Source organism: Natrix helvetica (genome assembly GCF_964273705.1).
Source record: "Natrix helvetica genome assembly, chromosome: 1".
Taxonomy (NCBI): Eukaryota; Metazoa; Chordata; class Lepidosauria; order Squamata; family Natricidae; genus Natrix; species Natrix helvetica.
This window is the reverse complement of record NC_138548.1, coordinates 210,310,622-210,329,022: the sequence shown is the minus strand read 5'-3', so window position 1 is coordinate 210,329,022 and position 18,401 is coordinate 210,310,622. Positions and strand designations below refer to the sequence as shown.

Here is an 18,401-nt window from a genome sequence, read left to right as displayed (position 1 = left end):
TTCCATCTCAACCCCAGTTTTCATTATGATGTAATTTCATAGTGAAGTGACAGAAGAGCTCGAGAGTTTAGATTCAGAAATTTTGTTAGTAAAATAAAAAGGTTGGTGCAGCAGGAGGTGGGAGATGGACACCTTTGTGAGTCGCAAGGAGGAGGAAAGGGAACAAAAGTGAAGCTGTGGTTGAATTCTAAGGATGGATTCTTATAAAAGAGAGTATCTGTTTTTGAAGTCCACTTTTACTCAGGATACCCATTTACAGGTGCTCCACACATTTCTCAGAATACACGGAATTGTTGTTTTAGTTTTTTTTTATTGAAACTTGCTTTGCTACGAATGTCATTCCAAAAAAATAAAATAATATAGATACGTTAAGAGAAATACAATAAATCTCACGCACAGTACAAAAGGCAAAACCTACTTAGAGTCCTTCAGGTATGGATCTGGGCAGCTCTTCTTGGTCTCCTTCTTTTTCTGCCCACCCAGTGAAGGAGTTCCCAAGTAAACTTGGCCCAATCCATGTGGAGCCTTGGATTGAGAAGAACACCATGAAGATGAGAAGAGCAACAAGGAGAACTTTTAAATGCACCATGATATTTGCCTTTAGGGGCAAGTAGTTAGGCTTGAGAAGATGTGTGTGATTCAAGCATGTGTTTCTCCTGTTCGCCAACCCTATCTTGAAATCCTGAGGGCCTATGTACACCCTGTATGCAGAACTCTTATCATTCCAGGACCATTTTTCCTGACTCTTCTCCCCACAGAACAGGACTGGGGAAAGAGAGACGAGTGAAGCTACTGGGAGTGGGGTGGAAAGAGTTAGGGAAACAGCTTGGAGGGTCTATCAAGTAGCAACGTCAGAGAGGAAGACAAATACTGTGTCCCAGGACTTAGAAGGATATTGGCAGCCCTGCATAGCACTACAGTATACAATATACAATGGTAAGAAAATGGGCTAGTTTACATCTTAGTGTAACTTGTTCTCTCTGAAAGAACAAACACTGCTGCTCTTTTGAAAAGAGTCCACATGATAACACCACCCCTTCAATTTGGCTCAGAGTTCTTTTGAAGTTCGTGGAGTCCAAAGGGAAGTGGAAACTCATTTCCTACTTTTTGTCCATTCGGTTTTCTCTCTGCTGACCCTCCCATTTTTAGCTGCAACCACAAGCATCAACAACCATGTCGGGAATGTCTGTCTTGATGAGGTTGCTATTGGGGTCAAAGTACAGCAGAGAAAGGGCCCGTCGCTGTGTGGGGACGCAGCAGGAATGGCCTGCGATGGGGATGTTGTTGGCTTTGACCAAATTGAAGACAGTCGTGTGGAAGGAGGCTGCCACCCCAGGCACACCTGCCAGGTGCATAGGGCATTCGCCCATGCAATAGTTGATCTGATAGCCCTCTGGCTTGAAGATCCAGTCATTCCAACCAATGTCCCGAAAATTTACATAATAGTCTTTTCGACAGCACAAATCTGAGTTCTGGTCGCAGCTCAGGCTGCGTTTGGTGACCCGATGGCCCGATTCTTTTATCTTCGCCTTCACCACCAAGAATGGCTGATGGGAGTTGCTACCGGTAGCCATCAAAGACATAATGTTGGGATGGCAGCCTTCGCAGTGCAACTCCAAGCGCAAGGTTTTGTCTTCATGCTCGAAGAAGTTCTGCAAAGCTGGCATGAGGGAAAAAGTGTGCCAGCCACTGCCCTGGCTTCCCAGCTGCTGCTGCCCCAACAGCACTTGTGGCTGTCCTGTGACATAGATCTGTATTGTGATGTTTTCGTGCGCCTTAAGGTGCAGCCATAACTGGGCCTTCAGGACATGCATGGCTTGGCCTTTGGTATGGGTGAGCTGGAACTGAAGGAGGCCAGAAGGCTCTGTGGAGGAGAAAATGGTGAAGGCAAAAATCAGTATCAGTATCCTTTAAGCTGCCAGCCCCAAACCAGAGTTCTTCTAAGGGGTGAATGTTGTGTTGTTGTTGTTGTTTTTTGCGGGGGAGTTTTTACTTATTTTCCCAAATTTGCATTTAGTCTCACTGTCAATAATTTACTAAGAATGTATTACTATTATTCTTCTCTTCCTTCCTACTATATATCTCTTCCCAATTATGACTATAACCATGTTGCTTGTTATCTTTCAATTTATATTGTTTTTGTTTCCTTTGATAGTATGATTTGATGGCTTATTAGTAGCCTTGACTATCACTAAGTGTTGTATCTTTTTATTTTTGATGAATGTGTTTTATTCTCCTTATGTACACTGAGAGGATACGCACCAAAGACAAATTCCTGGTGTGTCTAATCACACTTGGGCAATAAAGAATTCCTATTCTGTTCTATTCTATTCTATTCTATTCTATTCTATTCTATTCTATATATTGCCTATTAATCTGTCTTTAAAAGCATGCTAGGCAAGAACTCCAACAAGGCACCAGGAGGGGATGGTCAATGCAGCTCATTGGATTGAAACCACAGAAAACACTCAGTGAGGTTCTTTTGTTTTTTGTTTTTAGCTCAGCTCCTTCTTGAAATAGAGCTACTCAGTCCAAGCAGCCCTAATAGCAACTGCAGTAGTAATAATCATAATCACAACAGCACCATTTCAGTGTTTCAAGTTATGGGTATGCAAATAATTGCAAAAAAAAAAGAGAGAGAGAGAGAGAGATAATTTCATTTGCTCTCTGAACAACATTAAATATATACTTTTGCCTACTTTAGCTATATCTTTGGTGTGACGAGTCTGTCCATCACAAAATATGGGTCCTAAATTGTAAACAACCTTACAATAATGTGCTTAGAAGCTTAAATAGGAAAGCTTGCCCAGGATGAGATGGTTGTGTGCACATTAAACCTGTTCCCCATACATTAATATAAAAACCATCACAGAGTGAAGTAATTGCATATACATGAATTAAGTTTGAGCAACAGCAGTGTTGGGGTTGAATCTGCTCTTGTGTTCTATGTGATATGTAAGGAATTCCCCAAGAACCTTGAGGTCTGGGGTTTACTGGGCCAAACCCAAAGGATGAAATCAGAAATATGGACGACTACATGAAACACTAAACTAGTAAGACATATACACAACTGTGCAGAATATTCCTGCAGTTACCTGTTTTCTATATGGATGAAGAGAGAATGACAGGCAAGCTTCTTTTAAATCTGCTTGTTGGCTATCAAAAGACATTGGTGTGTGTGTGTGTGTGTGTGTGTGTGTGTGTTGTATTTGTGCTGATAAATAAATAAAGGGAGACTAGTATAGATCTATTTCAAGCTATTTAGCTCTCATCAACTAGCCATACCCTTACTGGGATTCGAACCAGGGCTGTATTACATATTAGGCAGTTGTATTAGCCACTAAGCCACAGGCTCTCCTCCTTATCAGCTGAGCCAGGTAAATACTTTATCCTTTTTAAGCAGCTGCATCCCATTATTTTCATCTTAGGTTGCATTTTAAGCAAAGAAAAAATAGAGCAACAGCTGCAGGAAACAAACATTTTTTTTTTAAAAAAAAAGTCAATTTGATAGAATCTTCAATGACTCTGAGGGGACAGAATTGATTCTTTTGTCCTCCTGATGTTCTGGGTCATTTGGTTTTTAGCTTCTGTTGTTTTTTTTCACCATGGCAAAACCTGCAATGATAGTATAATATTCCCCAACCCAGTGGCTGCACTGGAACAGGTAAATGGGAATTGTAGTCTTTCAACATGATAAAGTTCCATGAGAGACTAAGGGAGGGGGGGAGTTCATTTGAATACAGTTCTTTTTTTAAATCACCAGAACCTTATCCCTTAATCAGGGATACTGGGATTTTATTTCATTAAAAAAAAAATTAACAGATTCCAGTACTTCAAAAAGTTTGAAAACTTCCAATCTAGCCGATTTTAAAGATTCAGCTGGTTGGATAAAGTTATGACAATGCCAAATGTACATATTTCTGACAACAGAAACACGCAGCTCCCTGGCAGAGGAAGTGATCTCTGTGTAGATCTGAGATGCCACAGGAAGCTAGACCTGATGAGAAAGGTGTAACTTGTTCCCATTGATCAGTAGACCCAAAACACACATTAACTTTTCCCTTTTGCAACTGATGCATTCCATAGTCAGGCTCCAACCTAAAACCATGGGATAGATTTCAGGAGTAATTTGTAGACTTTCCTCTCCATGCACATTTTTATAGGTAGCAAATCATGGAGCAGAGAAACATATACATAAAGGATCTGTGATCTCTGGTCTAGCATATGCAGTCCTTGGCCTGCATATTTGGAAGACCTACGAGCACTCACCTGTCTCTGCAAAACTAATGATCTCGTACCCCTGCTCATCAGACTCTGTTTTTTCCCAGCTGGAGAAGTGCCCCATCCCATCTGTCCAGCCTTTGCCCATGTGTAGTCGCCGCAGGGCATTGGCCACCGCCATGCGTGGCACAGGGTGGGTGATGTTGGGCCTCTCGCTCAGGTTCAGTTTCTGGAGTATCTGCTGTTTGGCTACTTCGATCAGGAAGGCTTTCTCGGCACTGGGTTCCAGTGGGGGCATCCTGCAGGAAGGGCAACTTGGCTTTCCTTCAACCCAAGCCAAAGAAGTCCATAGTATCGTCAGTGCAGCTAGAGGAGTCCAGCTTCCTTGGAGGCTGTAGGTGGAAGCCATGAAGCACTCAAGTAGCAAGATGCAGTGAAGAATGATGTTGTTAGGAAGTCTAGTGGCAGTGCCAGGAACTCATGGACTGTGCCTCTGCTGCATGCAGGGTGCTTGGCAGTCTGCCTAGAGTCAGGAGAAGACAATCAGCTCCAGCACCTCTGAGACTTTCTGGTCACCAGGACCTGCTGCTGTTGCCAGAACAGGAGGACTCTCTCCCTTAAGAGATCTCAGCTCATCAACTGGATATTCCCAAGTGTCAGCCTCGACATTTGTCATTCTGGCAGGCTTGGTCCTGCCCTTTGTCCCTCTGTGATTGGCTGCCTGCCTTCTGGTGCTCAGAGGGAGGTTTTATCCAGATGGGGAGAGAGCCAGAGTTTAGCAAAAAGAGTGGGAATGGGTGCCTGGGGAAAGGAAAGATTGAGCCCCAAACAGGGAGGGTGTGAAGGGAGGTGTGAGTGCCCTTTGCTCCAGATGGGGCTGCTGAAGTGCCGTAACATTGAGAGCAGGATGGGGGAAGCTTGACAGGAGAGGAATTCACAGGAAGAGGGGGTTGTGCGTGAGCCCTTTTTTATATTTTTAAAAAATCTTGCCATGGTGCACTTCATGGTAAACAGTACCTTTGGGGGCAAATAAGAGGACTGTTATAAAAGATGAATAACATCATGTGCAGTGCACAAGGAGCTGTGTGTGTGTGTGTGTGTGTGTGTGTATGTATGCATTTATTTTTTTAAGTGTTATGTTAAAGCACCTGGTATGCTCAAATATGGGAGGGAGTATACTGCTTCCCTTTTGCCTTTCAGCTCCACCCTAGGAGTTTTCCAGGCAGAAAACAATTTTTGTGTTGCATTTCTGCTTATAAATAAATGAAGACTAGTATAGATCTATTTCAAGCTATTTATCTCTCATCAGCTAGCCATACCCTTACTGGGATTGCCGGTAACTGCCTAACATGTAAAAACAGCCCAGGTTCAAATCCCAGTAAGGTTATGGCTAGCTGATGAGAGATAAATAGCTTGAAATAGATCTATACTAGTCTCCCTTTATTTATTTATCAGCACAAATGCAACATACATACATACATACATACATACATACATACATACATACATACATACATACATAATATATAAAAGAAACCAATATAATGATCTCCAGAATGTTTAAAATATATTGCTCACTGAGCTTTCGTTAGCAACTGCTAACATCGTCAGAGTGTGAAAGCCATTAAATAGCTTTCATTAGCAACTGCTAACATCGTCAGAGTGTGAAAGCCATTAAATAGCAGTTGCTAACGAAAGCTCAGTGAGCAATATATTTTAAATGTTCCAGAGATCATTATGAAGGTCGGCAGTTCGAATCCCTAGCGCCGTGTAACGGAGTGAGCTCCCGTTACTTGTCCCAGCTTCTGCCAACCTAGCAGTTTGAAAGCATGTAAAAATGCAAGTAGAAAAATAGGAACCACCTTTGGTGGGAGGGTAACAGCATTCGGTGTGCCTTCGGCATTTAGTCATGACCACAGAGACATCTTCGGACAGTGCTGGCTCTTTGGCTTTGAAACAGAGATGAGCACCACCCCCTAGAGCCAGGAACAACTAGCACATATGTGCGAGGGAAACCTTTGCCTTTACCTGTAATAAACTGGGGAGAATGTTAACATTCCACCTCTGCATTTTATATGCTTAATACCAAGCACGAATACCAATTCAAATCACCCGTTTTCTTTGGGATGACACTATCTTCCCTCCTGGTCTGCTATCTTGTTCTAGCAACTACCGATTCTCTTCAAAGACTTTTGTCTTTTTCAAAACATGCCCTTTAAATCTTAGGCCTAGTGTGAGTTTTTACTTAGGGTCTGAATTAGGCTTTTGGCTTGAAATCCAGCTTGGAGCAATGTTGCAAGAAGCAGAGGAAAAAGTCTGCATTAAACTACCTTTTGGTGGAAATGTTTGCTGTGCAGAGGAAGCAAAACAAACTGTTTGATCCCAAAGCGTTAGTAGACCCAGTAGATCAATTCTACTAATCTACCACTTCCCAGAAATGCTAGTGAACTTGAGTTTTCTTCAACCGGTAAGACTAGAATACAGAGAATGCATTATATTTAGCATGCAATAAATATTATATCTTTAGCATGCTAAAGCTAATGCCAATGAACGCTGACAGAATATTCAAAGGGCATGACTGCAGATACAGGACAAAGGAAGATAATCTAGATTCACAATTCATACATCATTCACACATCATACATCATTCACACATTCCTCACTGCTAAATTAAAATGCAATCCATTGAATCAACAAAAAACTAAACTGACTAGAAACTTCGCAGTCTCCATGTTCAATCCCTATCACCACTATCACCACTATTTTTGTAAATAGTATGTGGGAATGACATAACAGAATAACAGAATTGAAGGGACCATGGAGGTATTCTAGTCCAACCCCCTGCTCAAGCAGGAAACCCTATATCATTCCAGACAAATGTCTGTCCAGGCTCTTCTTAACAACTTCCAATGATGGCAGCTTCTGAAGGCAAGTCATTCCACTGGTTAATTGTTTTCACCATTAGGAAATTTCTACTTAATTCCAGGTTGCTTCTCTCCTTGATTAGTTTCCATTCATTGTTTCTTGTCTTGCCTTCTGGTGCTTTGAAAAATAAGTTGATCCCCTCTACTCTGCAATAGTTTTGTTGGCTAGAAATGATGGAAGTTATCATTCAATAGACTTGGGGTGTATCAAAGTAAAGAAGGCTGCTTTAATCACCTGTACTCATTATATCTGGATGGAAAACCTGGGCATCCAATGCCATATCTCAATTCATGTGGTGCCCTAGAGAGCTGATCCATACTTTCAAAATCCCACTATAGGGAGTCCTCAATTTAGGAAGGTAACTGAGCCCACAATTTCGATTGTAAGTTGTGATGGTCTTAAAACGGGTCATCATGTGGCCATGTCTGATTTTACCATCTTTTCTGTGGACAGTCATTAAGGAAATGTGGCAACTGTAAAGTTATTAAGTGAACACCAGGGTCATTAAGCAAACCCATGGGGCGTTTTTCTCCAGAAACCAGAAATAAACGCTGGTTTCCAGCAAAACCATTGTAAATTGCAGTAATATGACTACAGGGCACTGCAAATACCTGTAGCAATAGCAATAGCACTTATACTGCTTTACGGCCCTCTCTAAGCAGTTTACAGAGTCAGCTTATTGCCCCCAACAATCTGGGTCCTCATTTTACTGACTTGGGAAGGATGGAAGGCTTGGTCAACCAGAGGTGGGTTGCTCCTGGTTCAGGCCAGATCAGGCGAACCAGTAGTGGCAGCGGTGGCGGCGGAAGGCTTCACCCACCCGGACGCTTCTGCGCATGCACAGAAGCATTGTGCGTGCGTGTGAGCAAACCGGTAGCGCCGGGATTTGCAACCCACCTCTGGAGTCAACCTTGAGCCTGGTGAGATTTGAACTGCCATTTTGCAAGCAGCCAGCAATTAGCAGAGGTAATCTGCAGTACCGCACTCTAACCACTGTGCCACCGTGGCTGTAAATGTGGGTGGGTTGCCGAAAATGTGGTCATGTGACTGTGGAGGGAGAAAGGAACATCAGAACTTCAAATCCAGATCATAAGTCCTATTTTCTAGTGGTGGGATTCAAATTTTTTTACTACTGGTTCTGTGGGCGTTGCTTTGCGGGTGTGGTGTTGCTTTTTTGGGCGTGGCAGGGGAAGGATACAGCAAAATCCCTCCCACCCCACTAACCTGCTTTCCAGCTCCGTTCTCCTGTTCAGGGAAACAGGGCCAGCCTATTTGCTGGTTCTCCGAACTACTCAAAATTTCCGCTACCGGTTCTCCAGAATTGGCTGCTAAGCGATCCGTCATAAATTGAGGACTATCTACATGTGCTTTTATGCTCTTTTAGTTGGGAAAGCACTTCAAAGAGATAGCAGAAGGCCTGAAAACAGGCTTAGTGAAAGAGTGGAACAGTCTCAGGCTGCTCCTAGAAGCACAAAGGGCGGGGGGGGGGGAGGCAGAAAATTCTGCCTCCCACCGCATGGCATTTGCATCATCACCCTGCCAATTGCTGTGATTGCCCTTTAGATGGATACGCTATGCTTCGCCTGTGGCCAATGACCAGGTGGCCAACCTTTGTACCGCACTTCATTAGCCAGCCACAGAGAAACGGACCCAACTTCAGCATTCACCTGTGAGCTCATCCCGCTTCCCCATTTTTCAGAAGCCCTGAAGCCCTTATCAGCTGCTAATAAACCCCTAATAAACAAAGGGAAGGAAGGTGGATTGCAAGCACCCGAAGGATTTGCATCTCTGTATGATGATGTCTGGCAGGTGCAACGTCACTCGGCTGCTGCTCAGGGTTCTGCCACCTTGAGATATCAGCTAAGCTTTGCTCAGGTGTCAAGGTCCCTCGCCTGATTTTTCCATCATCATGTCCCATCTCCAATTCCATAGGTGGAACATATGATGCAGATTAAGAAAACGTATTGCAAAGCTAACTTCAGAATCATAATTCTGGTTGCAAAACGAGCCTGGAATTTTTCTTCTGTTCTTTACACCTGGCAGCTTAAAGGTAAAGGTTCCCCTCGCACATATGTGCTAGTCGTTCCCAACTCTAGGGGACGGTGCTCATCTCCGTTTCAAAGCCGAAGAGTCAGCGCTGTCCGAAGATGTCTCCGTGGTCATGTGGCCGGCATGACTCAACGCCGAAGGTGCACGGAATGCTATTACCTTCCCACCAAAGGTGGTCCCTGTTTTTCTACTTGCATTTTAACTGCTGGGTTGGCAGAAGCTGGGACAAATAACGGGAACTCACTCCATTATGTGGCGCTAGGGATTTGAACCGCCAAACTGCCGACCTTTCTGATCGACAAGCTCAACGTCTTAGCCACTGAGCCACAGCATCCTTCCTGGTGGCTTAGTTGCTTCAGTTTTTATGCCTCTGCCATTATTTTTTATGGAGGTCCAGACATTATTGTCTTCCATTTCTAATCTTCCTGTGTTCTTCTGTTGTTTTGCCTCTTCTCTTTAGTACAGGGGTGTCCAAACATGGGAACTTTAAGACTTGTGGACTTCAACTCCCAGAATTCCCCAGCCAGCATGGCTGGCTGGGGAATTCTGGGAGTTGAAGTCCACAAGTCTTAAAGTTCCCAAGTTTGGACATCCCTGCTTTAGTAGGGGGAAAAATCCAACAATGAATGGAAATGAAATACCAGAAGAGAATACCTGTGTATTCCATCTTATTATTTTTTACAAATAAGGCAGTGAACATATTCTACTTTTCCCCACCACAAGAACCTTGTGAGGTGAGTTGGGCTGAGAGAGAATGACTAGCCTTAAATCACCCAGCTGGATATCATGGCTAAGGCAGGAATTAAACTCATAGACTTCTATCTTCTAGCCTGGACCAAACTTGGTGCTCTCTGAGCTTGGTTGTTTGCTTGCAGGCATTTCATTACCCAATTACCGAATATAAACAGGGAGCAAACTCCACACTCACTAGCGCTGATGATGTTACCTAGTTTGGTAATGAAACATCTGCAAACAAACAAGCAAACTCAGAGAGCACCAAGGATGCCACTGAAATGAAATATAAGCAATCCTCAAGACCATAACTGAGCCCAAAATTTATGTTGCTAAGTGAGAAATTTGTTAAATGAGTTTTGCCCCAGTTTATGACTTTTTATGCCACCTTTGTTAAGTGAATCCCTGCAGTTGTTAAATTAGCAACACCGTTGTTAAGTGAATCTGGCTTCCCCATTGACTTTGCTTCTCAGAAGGTCACAAAAGGGGATCACATGACCCTGGGACACTACAACCGTCATAAATATAAACAGTTGTGAAGCCTCTGAGTGTAAATCACATGACCACGAGGATGCTTTTTTCTACTGAAAAAAGAAACAGAAGGCTTTATTTTGGCAGCTGAAGAACAAGCCTTAGCCAAAAACTGCATGAAGGCAAAAATTCAACAAGTTGTCACCAACAGCAAATGTCGCCTCTGTAATGAGAAAGATGAGACAGTCGACCACTTGATCAGCGGGTGCAGCAAAATTTCACAAACTGACTACCTACAACGCCATGACCGCGTTGCTAAGATTATTCACTGGAAATTGTGCCAAAAGTTCTTGAGCTGCCAAAATAAAGCCTTCTGTTTCTTTTTTCAGTACTCCTGATCTTAACCAGTTCCAAGTTAGTTTTTGGTCAGCTTTGCCTTCAATACTTTTCAAGTATTGGCCATGCATAGCTTTGCTTTTCCAATTTTCAGCTCGCTTCTCAATTACTTCTTTCGTATATTCAGCTTTTAACTTAGTTGCCTTCAAAAGGCCTCCTTTATTTACTTCCTTAATCATTGGTTCTTCACTTTTCTGGATGTAATCATTCACATCATTGTGTCTTTCTTCTTCCACAGTCTGCTGTACTTGTAGGAGTCCTCGACCACCCTCTGCTCTTGGTAGATACAATCGGTCAACATCACTTTTAGGGTGCAAAGCATGATTCATTGTCATAAGCTTCCTTGTTTTTCTGTCCAAATTGTCCAACTCCATCTGGGTCCAGTCAATTATTCCTGCAGAGTATCGAATTACAGGTTTAGCCCAGATATTTATGGCTTTTATGATGTTTCCTCCACTCAGTTTGGACTTTAATATCTTGCGAATTCGTCGAACGTACTTGGCTGAGGTTAATTCCTTGACTTTATTATGCATTAAGTCAGAGGCCTCTAAAATCCCCAAGTACTTGTAGCCTTCTTCTGGTTTTACTGCCTTTATCATTTCTTCATTCTCAAGTTGTATTCCATCATCTTCTAGGACCTTGCCTGCCTTGGTTGCCATTGTTGCACATTTGAATTTTTGCAGCATCCTTTATGTTCTATAGGAAGCAAGTCATTTCTTTCCAAGTATCCGTAAATTTGGTTTGCAATGATACCAGTAAGGAGCTTGTATGTTGTTGGCAAACAGGTGATTGGCTTATAGTTTCCAGGGTCCTTTCCGTTTTCTTTATCTTTTTGGATCAAAAATGTCCTTCCAGTTGTCATCCATTCATCGTCAGGTGTTTTTAAGATCCGGTTCATTTGGGCTGCCAATCTTTCGTGCATACTTGTAAGTGCCTCTAGCCAGAAACCTTGTAGCTCAGGTGCAATTATTATTATTATTATTAATTGTTAGAATAATTAATCGTGGAACAGCTTGCCTCCAGAAGTTGTGAATGCCCCAACACAGGAAGTCTTTAAGAAGATGTTGGATAGCCATTTGTCGGAAATGGTATAAGGTTTCCTGCCAAGGCAGGGGATGGACTAGAAGACCTCCAAGGTCTCTTCCAACTCTGTTATTGTATCAAGCTACATCCGATTGTTATAAAATACCAAACAGATGAATAGGAATAACTATAAAAACCACGGTGAATTGAGAGCCCAGGGTGCACAAACTATTGACTGCATTTGCATATTTTCTAAGCCATTTTTTAAATCCCTGCCAAATGATTTCTTGTAAAATAGCTAGTCTCAAGATCTGCAGGAAAGCAAAATATTTCCTAAGCATGTGGGATTGTCCATATTTTCCTCCTTTTCCTCCCTAAATAATTCTATCCTTGGGAGCAAAAATCCCTCCATCAAATACAACCTCCAACATGAGGCTAGGAGCAATCACCAATTGCTCCAACTTCTAGTAAGATAGAAAGATCCAGAGGAGACATCCCAAACAATTCCCAAAATCGGTCACCTCAAAAGGTTGTTAGAAAGTTAGAAAAGAATGTTATATCAGCAAGACAGTAGTGTATGCAAACAAACAACACAGCAATTTATTTCTGGATGGAGAATGAAGATAGACTTTTGCTTTGAAATGTTAACCATTATACAACTAAGCCAACAGAAGCAAAGCACATCTGCATCAGATCATAGCAAAGAAGTCAGCTGTAATTGCAGAATCCACAGGCTTATGGCTTAGTTATGGCAGGAGTAAATGGGGTAGAGATGGTAAGCTACACGGATGTGTTTCTCATGACATTTTATGTGGCTCTGCCCACATTTTCATTAGAATTTGCAGTGATTCACTGACTCTCTGGATGGGAAAACCTATTCTTGGTTCATGTTTTCATGGGTTTTTAATATTTTTTAAAGATCTGGATAGTCAACCAAGGATATTGCGTTAGCATAAATGCCATAGGATTCATGCATGCCTGTTGGCTTCTTAATTTGCTTATGTTTTGCAACACTGAAAATGGACTGGGAAACAAACAGGATCTGCACCTTTTCACAGAAATATGGATCAAGAACCAGCTAGGTCCAAAGCCACTGAGATCAGAAGTTTTGGGTTTGGTATCAACTCAGCATTCATGTGCCTAGTAAGAACACTAAGACCTTGCAGGGAGTTTCTTGGCAATTAACCACCAGGAAAGACAGCCTGGGCAATGCCTGACTTTGTGTGGTTGCAAACATCCCTGTAGCTCTGGGTTGCTGTTTGGGGTATAAATGTTCCATGACATCATTTTTATTTAGTTAGTTAGTTTGTTTGTCAAACATGTGTGAGATAACAGGTATAAGTATAAACATGGACATGAGCACCGAAAATGGGTACGAACAAATGAAGACAGTAGGACAGGGATGGTAGACACATCAGTGTGCTTATGCACACTCCTTTTACGAACCTCTTAGGAATGGTATGAAGTCAATGGTAGATAGTTTAAGGTTAAATTTACGGGAGTTTGAGGATATAACAACAGAGTCAGGTAGGACATTCCAGGCACTGACCACTCTGTTGCTGAAGTCATATTTTCTGCAATCAAGTTTGGAGCAGTTTACCTTGAGCTTGTATCTATTGTTTGTCCACGCATTATTACGGTTGAAGCTGAAGTAGTCATTGACAGGTAGGATGTTGTAGCAGACAATTTTGTGTACTATACTTAGGTCAGACCTTAGGCGGCATAATTCTAGCTTATCCAAGCCCAACATTTTGAGCCTTGTGGCATAAGGGATTCTACTGTGAGCAGAGGAGTGGAGTACTCTTCTTGAGAAATACCTCTGGACTCGCGCAACTATATTAATCCTCATTTTGTGAGTCTCTGGGCGTGAGATGGGGCCCAGGGAGACAGTTGGGCCTGTTGATAGTATACTTGGCTCCTCACTATACATCAACGGCCTTGCCCGGACTCCTCGAGCGGATCGCTGAGATGGCGGTTGAGACCCCCAAGCTATTAGTGATGGGGGACTTCAACCTGCCGTCGATAGGAGAAGCATCCGAGGTAGCTCGGGAATTTATGGCTTCCATGACAGCCATGGATCTGACTCAAGTAATTCAGGACCCCACACACGAGGGAGGCCACACACTGGACCTTGTGTTTGTCTTCGACCAGTGGACGAGTGATCTGGGAATAGGGGATTTAGCCAGCATGCCCCTGTCATGGTCAGATCACTCACTTCTCCAGCTGGACTTCCCTGGCGCTACCCCCCGCCGTGGGGAGGCGGAACCAGATTGTCCTAGATGGTTCCGCCCCAGGCGTCTGATGGAACCAGACAGGTTCCAGGCGGAGCTTGGGCCACCTCCTGCAGACCTGTCCCGCTCCCGGGCAGAGGACCTGGTAGCTGCATGGAATAATGCGGCTGCCGGGGCCTTAGACCGGGTTGCACGTTTGCGGCCTCTCCGGTGGCAACGATCGACCCGGACTCCCTGGTTTAACGGGGAGCTAAGGGCGATGAAACGCCACAGGAGACACCTAGAGAGCAAGTGGAGATCCTCCCATTCCGAATCTGACCGAACACAGGTAAGAGCCTACCTAAGGACCTACCTTGTGGCATTAAGAGTGGCCAAATGTCGATATTGTGCCACCCTTATTGCGTCCGCAGAGAACCGCCCTGCCGCCCTGTTTCGGGTGACCCGCTCCCTCCTGTCACAGGGGCAGCGGGATCCCCCTTTGCAGGGCAGGGCAGAGGAATTCGGGGAATACCTGCAGGATAAAATCGCTCAGATCCGGAGGGAATGGACCCCCTTCAGTGCTCCAGGGGGGGCGTCCGAGGCGAGTCTTGAGAGACCACGCTGGGAGGAGTTTGACCCTGTGGTCACCGAAGATTTGGACAGGTTGCGCGGGCGACTGCGAGCCACCACATGTTTATTGGACCCGTGTCCCTCCTGGCTTGTACTGGCATCCTGGGAGGGCTCACGAGGCTGGCTACTGGGACTGGTGAACGCTTCGTTGAGTGAGGGCCTTCTACCAGCCACCTTGAAAGAGGCGGTGATGAGGCCCCTGCTCAAGAAGCCTTCTCTGGACCCAACGGAGCTAGCAAATTATCATCCTGTCTCCAACCTTCCTTTTTTAGTGAAGGTTGTTGAGAGTGTGGTGGCTCAGCAGTTCCCGCGTCACCTGGAGGAATCTGATTATCTAGACCCGCGCCAGTCCGGCTTCAGGCCCGGACACAGCACGGAGACAGCCTTGGTCGCGTTGGTGGATGATCTCTGGAGGGCAAAGGATAGGGGTTGCTCCTCTGTCCTTGTCCTATTAGACCTCTCGGCAGCTTTCGATACCATCGACCATGGTATCCTATTGCGCCGTCTGGAGGGGTTAGGGGTAGGAGGCACCGTGCTGCCGTGGTTCTGCTCCTACCTCTCTGGCCGGACGCAATGCGTGTTGGCAGGGGAGCAGAGGTCGACCCCGAGGCCCCTCACTTGTGGGGTCCCGCAGGGGTCGGTCCTCTCGCCTCTCCTGTTCAACGCATATATGAAGCCGCTGGGCGAGATCATTCGTGGTTTTGGGGTGGGATACCATCTGTACGCTGACGACACGCAGCTGTACATTTCCACCCCAAACCACCCCAACGAGGCCGTCGAAGTGATGTCCCGGTGTCTGGAAGCCGTGCGGGTCTGGATGGGGGACAACAGGCTCAAGCTCAACCCCTCCAAGACAGAGTGGCTGTGGCTTCCGGCTTCCCGGTTCAACCAGTACATTCCATCTCTGGCCATCGGGGACGAGCAATTAGCCCCGGTGGAACGGGCGAGCAATTTGGGCGTCCTCCTAGATGCCCGGCTGGCTATGGATGACCATGTGGCAGCCGTGGCGAGGGGGGCGTTCCACCAGGTTCGCCTGGTGCGCCAATTGCGACCCCTTTTGGACCGGGATGCCCTGCGCACAGGCACACACGCGCTGGTGACGTCCCGCCTGGACTACTGCAATGCTCTCTACATGGGGCTCCCCTTGAGGTGCGCCCGGAGATTGCAGTTGGTCCAGAATGCAGCCGCGCGGGCAATTATGGGGAGAACGAGGTTCTCCCATATAACACCTCTCCTGCGCGAGCTGCACTGGCTTCCTGTGGCCTACCGGGTGCGCTTCAAGGTGTTAGTTACCATCTTTAAAGTGCTCCATGGCACAGGGCCTAGCTACCTGCGGGATCGCGTTCTGCCCCACACATCCCTGCGACCTATTCGCTCGCACAGGGAGGGACTTCTCTGGGTGCCGTCCTCCAGAGAGTGTCAGAGGGCGGCGCCCAGGAGTAGGGCCTTCTCTGTGATGGGCCCTACCCTTTGGAATGACCTCCCCCCAGACATTAGGACAACGACTGACCACCGCTCCTTCCGCACGAAACTTAAGACCCACCTGTTCCGACTAGCCGGCCTGGCTTAATTTAGAGCTTCTCCACCTCTTGGGCATTTTTAATTTTAATTTTTAACTTTAACTATCATTGGGGTTTTTAATTGTTTTAAATTATTGTAATTTATTTATTTATTGTTCCACCTCCTCCATATTGTATCATTGTAACCGCTGCTGGTGTACGTCGCCCCGAGTCCCTTGGGGGAGAGGGGGCGACTAAGAAGTCAAAATAATAAATAAATAATAAATAAATAAATTTTCAAATAGGGTATTTTCTAGTGAATGTGGAGCCGATCATGAAATCCTATCTTTTTATTTTGAAAGGCAATCAAAGAAAAAGTACACGTTCCCTAAGTCTCAGGGCTGAAAAGATAAAGGAAATTTTGGAACCTAGAAAATGATGGATTCCTAGGGCCTTCAATTATTTCCATTTGTTCTCTTATTAGAACAAACCAAATAAATTGGCTGATTAGGTGGGTGTCCCCCCTTTTGAAATGCAATGTATTTAAAGGCAGGAAATATGCATACTTGGCCATAGCTTTAATCTTCATTGTATGATCCACTGATCATAGTAGATAACAGCTTGAACCAACTCTGGAAATAAAACATTTCCCCCCGTTTGATCAGAGGACTAACTCATCTATAGTTTCTTTCTGTTTTTCTGTAATTGTGCAGACGTACTTCCTAAAGTTTCATATTGCCCCAGGATCTCCCAAATTGAACTGAAATTGTTATTGTGATAGGTGGATATTATAACTGGAGAGTGATTAGATTAACTATATTTCATTTCAATCAAATGCAGATGTAAATTAAAGCAAATGTACTTTTTGTCCAGGCTTCTCCCATTTTTTGGAGTGAAGCACCTGGCATGTCATTAAAGAACTGTGTGGCCTTTAGCCTGGAAAAAAATGTGATCATCTCTGGTGTTGGAGTCTGAAGCAAAGATCTCAGATGTGGTGTGCATCACTTGAAAAGTTTCCACCACCAACTTTGGCAGAAGGAAGTCCATCTGATATTTGTGGAGCTGCTTGTTAGGGTTAAAAGGAGCCCCTGTGGATTTTACTCCGCTAGTTGTTGCCGACTCTAGAGGGTAGTGCTCATCTCCATTTCAAGGACCATTGAGCCAGCACTGTCTGAAAACTTTCCCACAGTCATGTGGCCAGCATGACAATATGGAACGTGGTAACCTTTCATGCTGAAGTGGTACCTATTTATCTACTCACATTTGCATGCTTTCGGACTGCTAGGTTATGGCAGGAGCTGGAGCAAAGATGGGAGCTCACCCCATCTCACAATGCTTGGGTCTTAAACCTGGACTGTAGCAGAGGTGGGTTCCTACCGGTTAGGACTAGTTCGCCCAAGTAGGTAGTAATTCGGCCTGCCATGCCCCGAACCAGTTCTATTGGCAGCGGATTCTGCATGTGCAGAAGCATTTTTCATTCTGCGCATGCACACATTGTGCGCATCAAGCCCTGAGCAAACCCACCCCTGGACTGTAGGTTTTCCGGCTGTCAAGCCCAGCATCTTAACTGCTAAGCCATGGCACCGCTGACTGTTATGGAGGCTTATTTAATTGTGTCTGAGAGAGACATAACAGGAGAGTTGGTTTTGGCCAAAGGAGGAGGCAATGTGTAAACAGGATTGTCTGGGAAAAATTACCTCTGCAACATTGTGCAACTGAAGGGCTGAGATCAAAGCTCATAGCACACTAGGGCTGCTGGCAGCAGAGCTCCAGGAATAGGAGCTATGAATGCAAATAGTTAGCAATTGGCCTTGGCAAGATGCCAGGGCATATGTCACACGCTGCTTCTCTACCTGCCTGGAGATGCCAACCCCAGTGAAAGGAAGGCCTACAGTGCTGTTTCTGGGGACCTAAAGCTGGGGACCAAAATGTAGTTTCACTACATTTGGAACTCTCATATGTCCTAGTGAATCCGTGAGGTCATAAAAAATCTTGTTGTTATGAAACTGATTTTATGTGTTTCTTCCATTGGTTCTTCCAATGGATGGAAGGGAGAACCATGTTAATTTCGTACCTCTGGGGAGCAGCAGACCTCAAAAGTTCAAGCCTACTTCTACAGCAGAATGTTCCACTGAACCTGAGCCATCAGACTTTCAAGATTAGAGAGTGTGACAATCAGGCAAGCAAAACCTCAAAACTGGGATTTTCAAAAAGAGTTCAGTCCTGTCATCTTTTCAATTTTACC

General features: G+C 44.8%; 1 protein-coding gene across 1 annotated transcript; it reads right to left on the bottom strand.

Moving 5' to 3' along the window:
* Window positions 1-309: 309 nt before the first annotated feature.
* LOC309383071 (inhibin beta E chain-like) lies at window positions 310-4,855 on the bottom strand. Its single transcript, XM_081935220.1, has 2 exons — window positions 4,270-4,855; window positions 310-1,864 (listed from the first exon to the last, which is right to left on the bottom strand). Exons 1-2 carry the CDS (start codon window positions 4,628-4,630, stop codon window positions 1,146-1,148), a joined length of 1,080 nt encoding a protein of 359 aa, XP_081791346.1. The 5' UTR covers window positions 4,631-4,855; the 3' UTR covers window positions 310-1,145.
* Window positions 4,856-18,401: the final 13,546 nt, after the last annotated feature.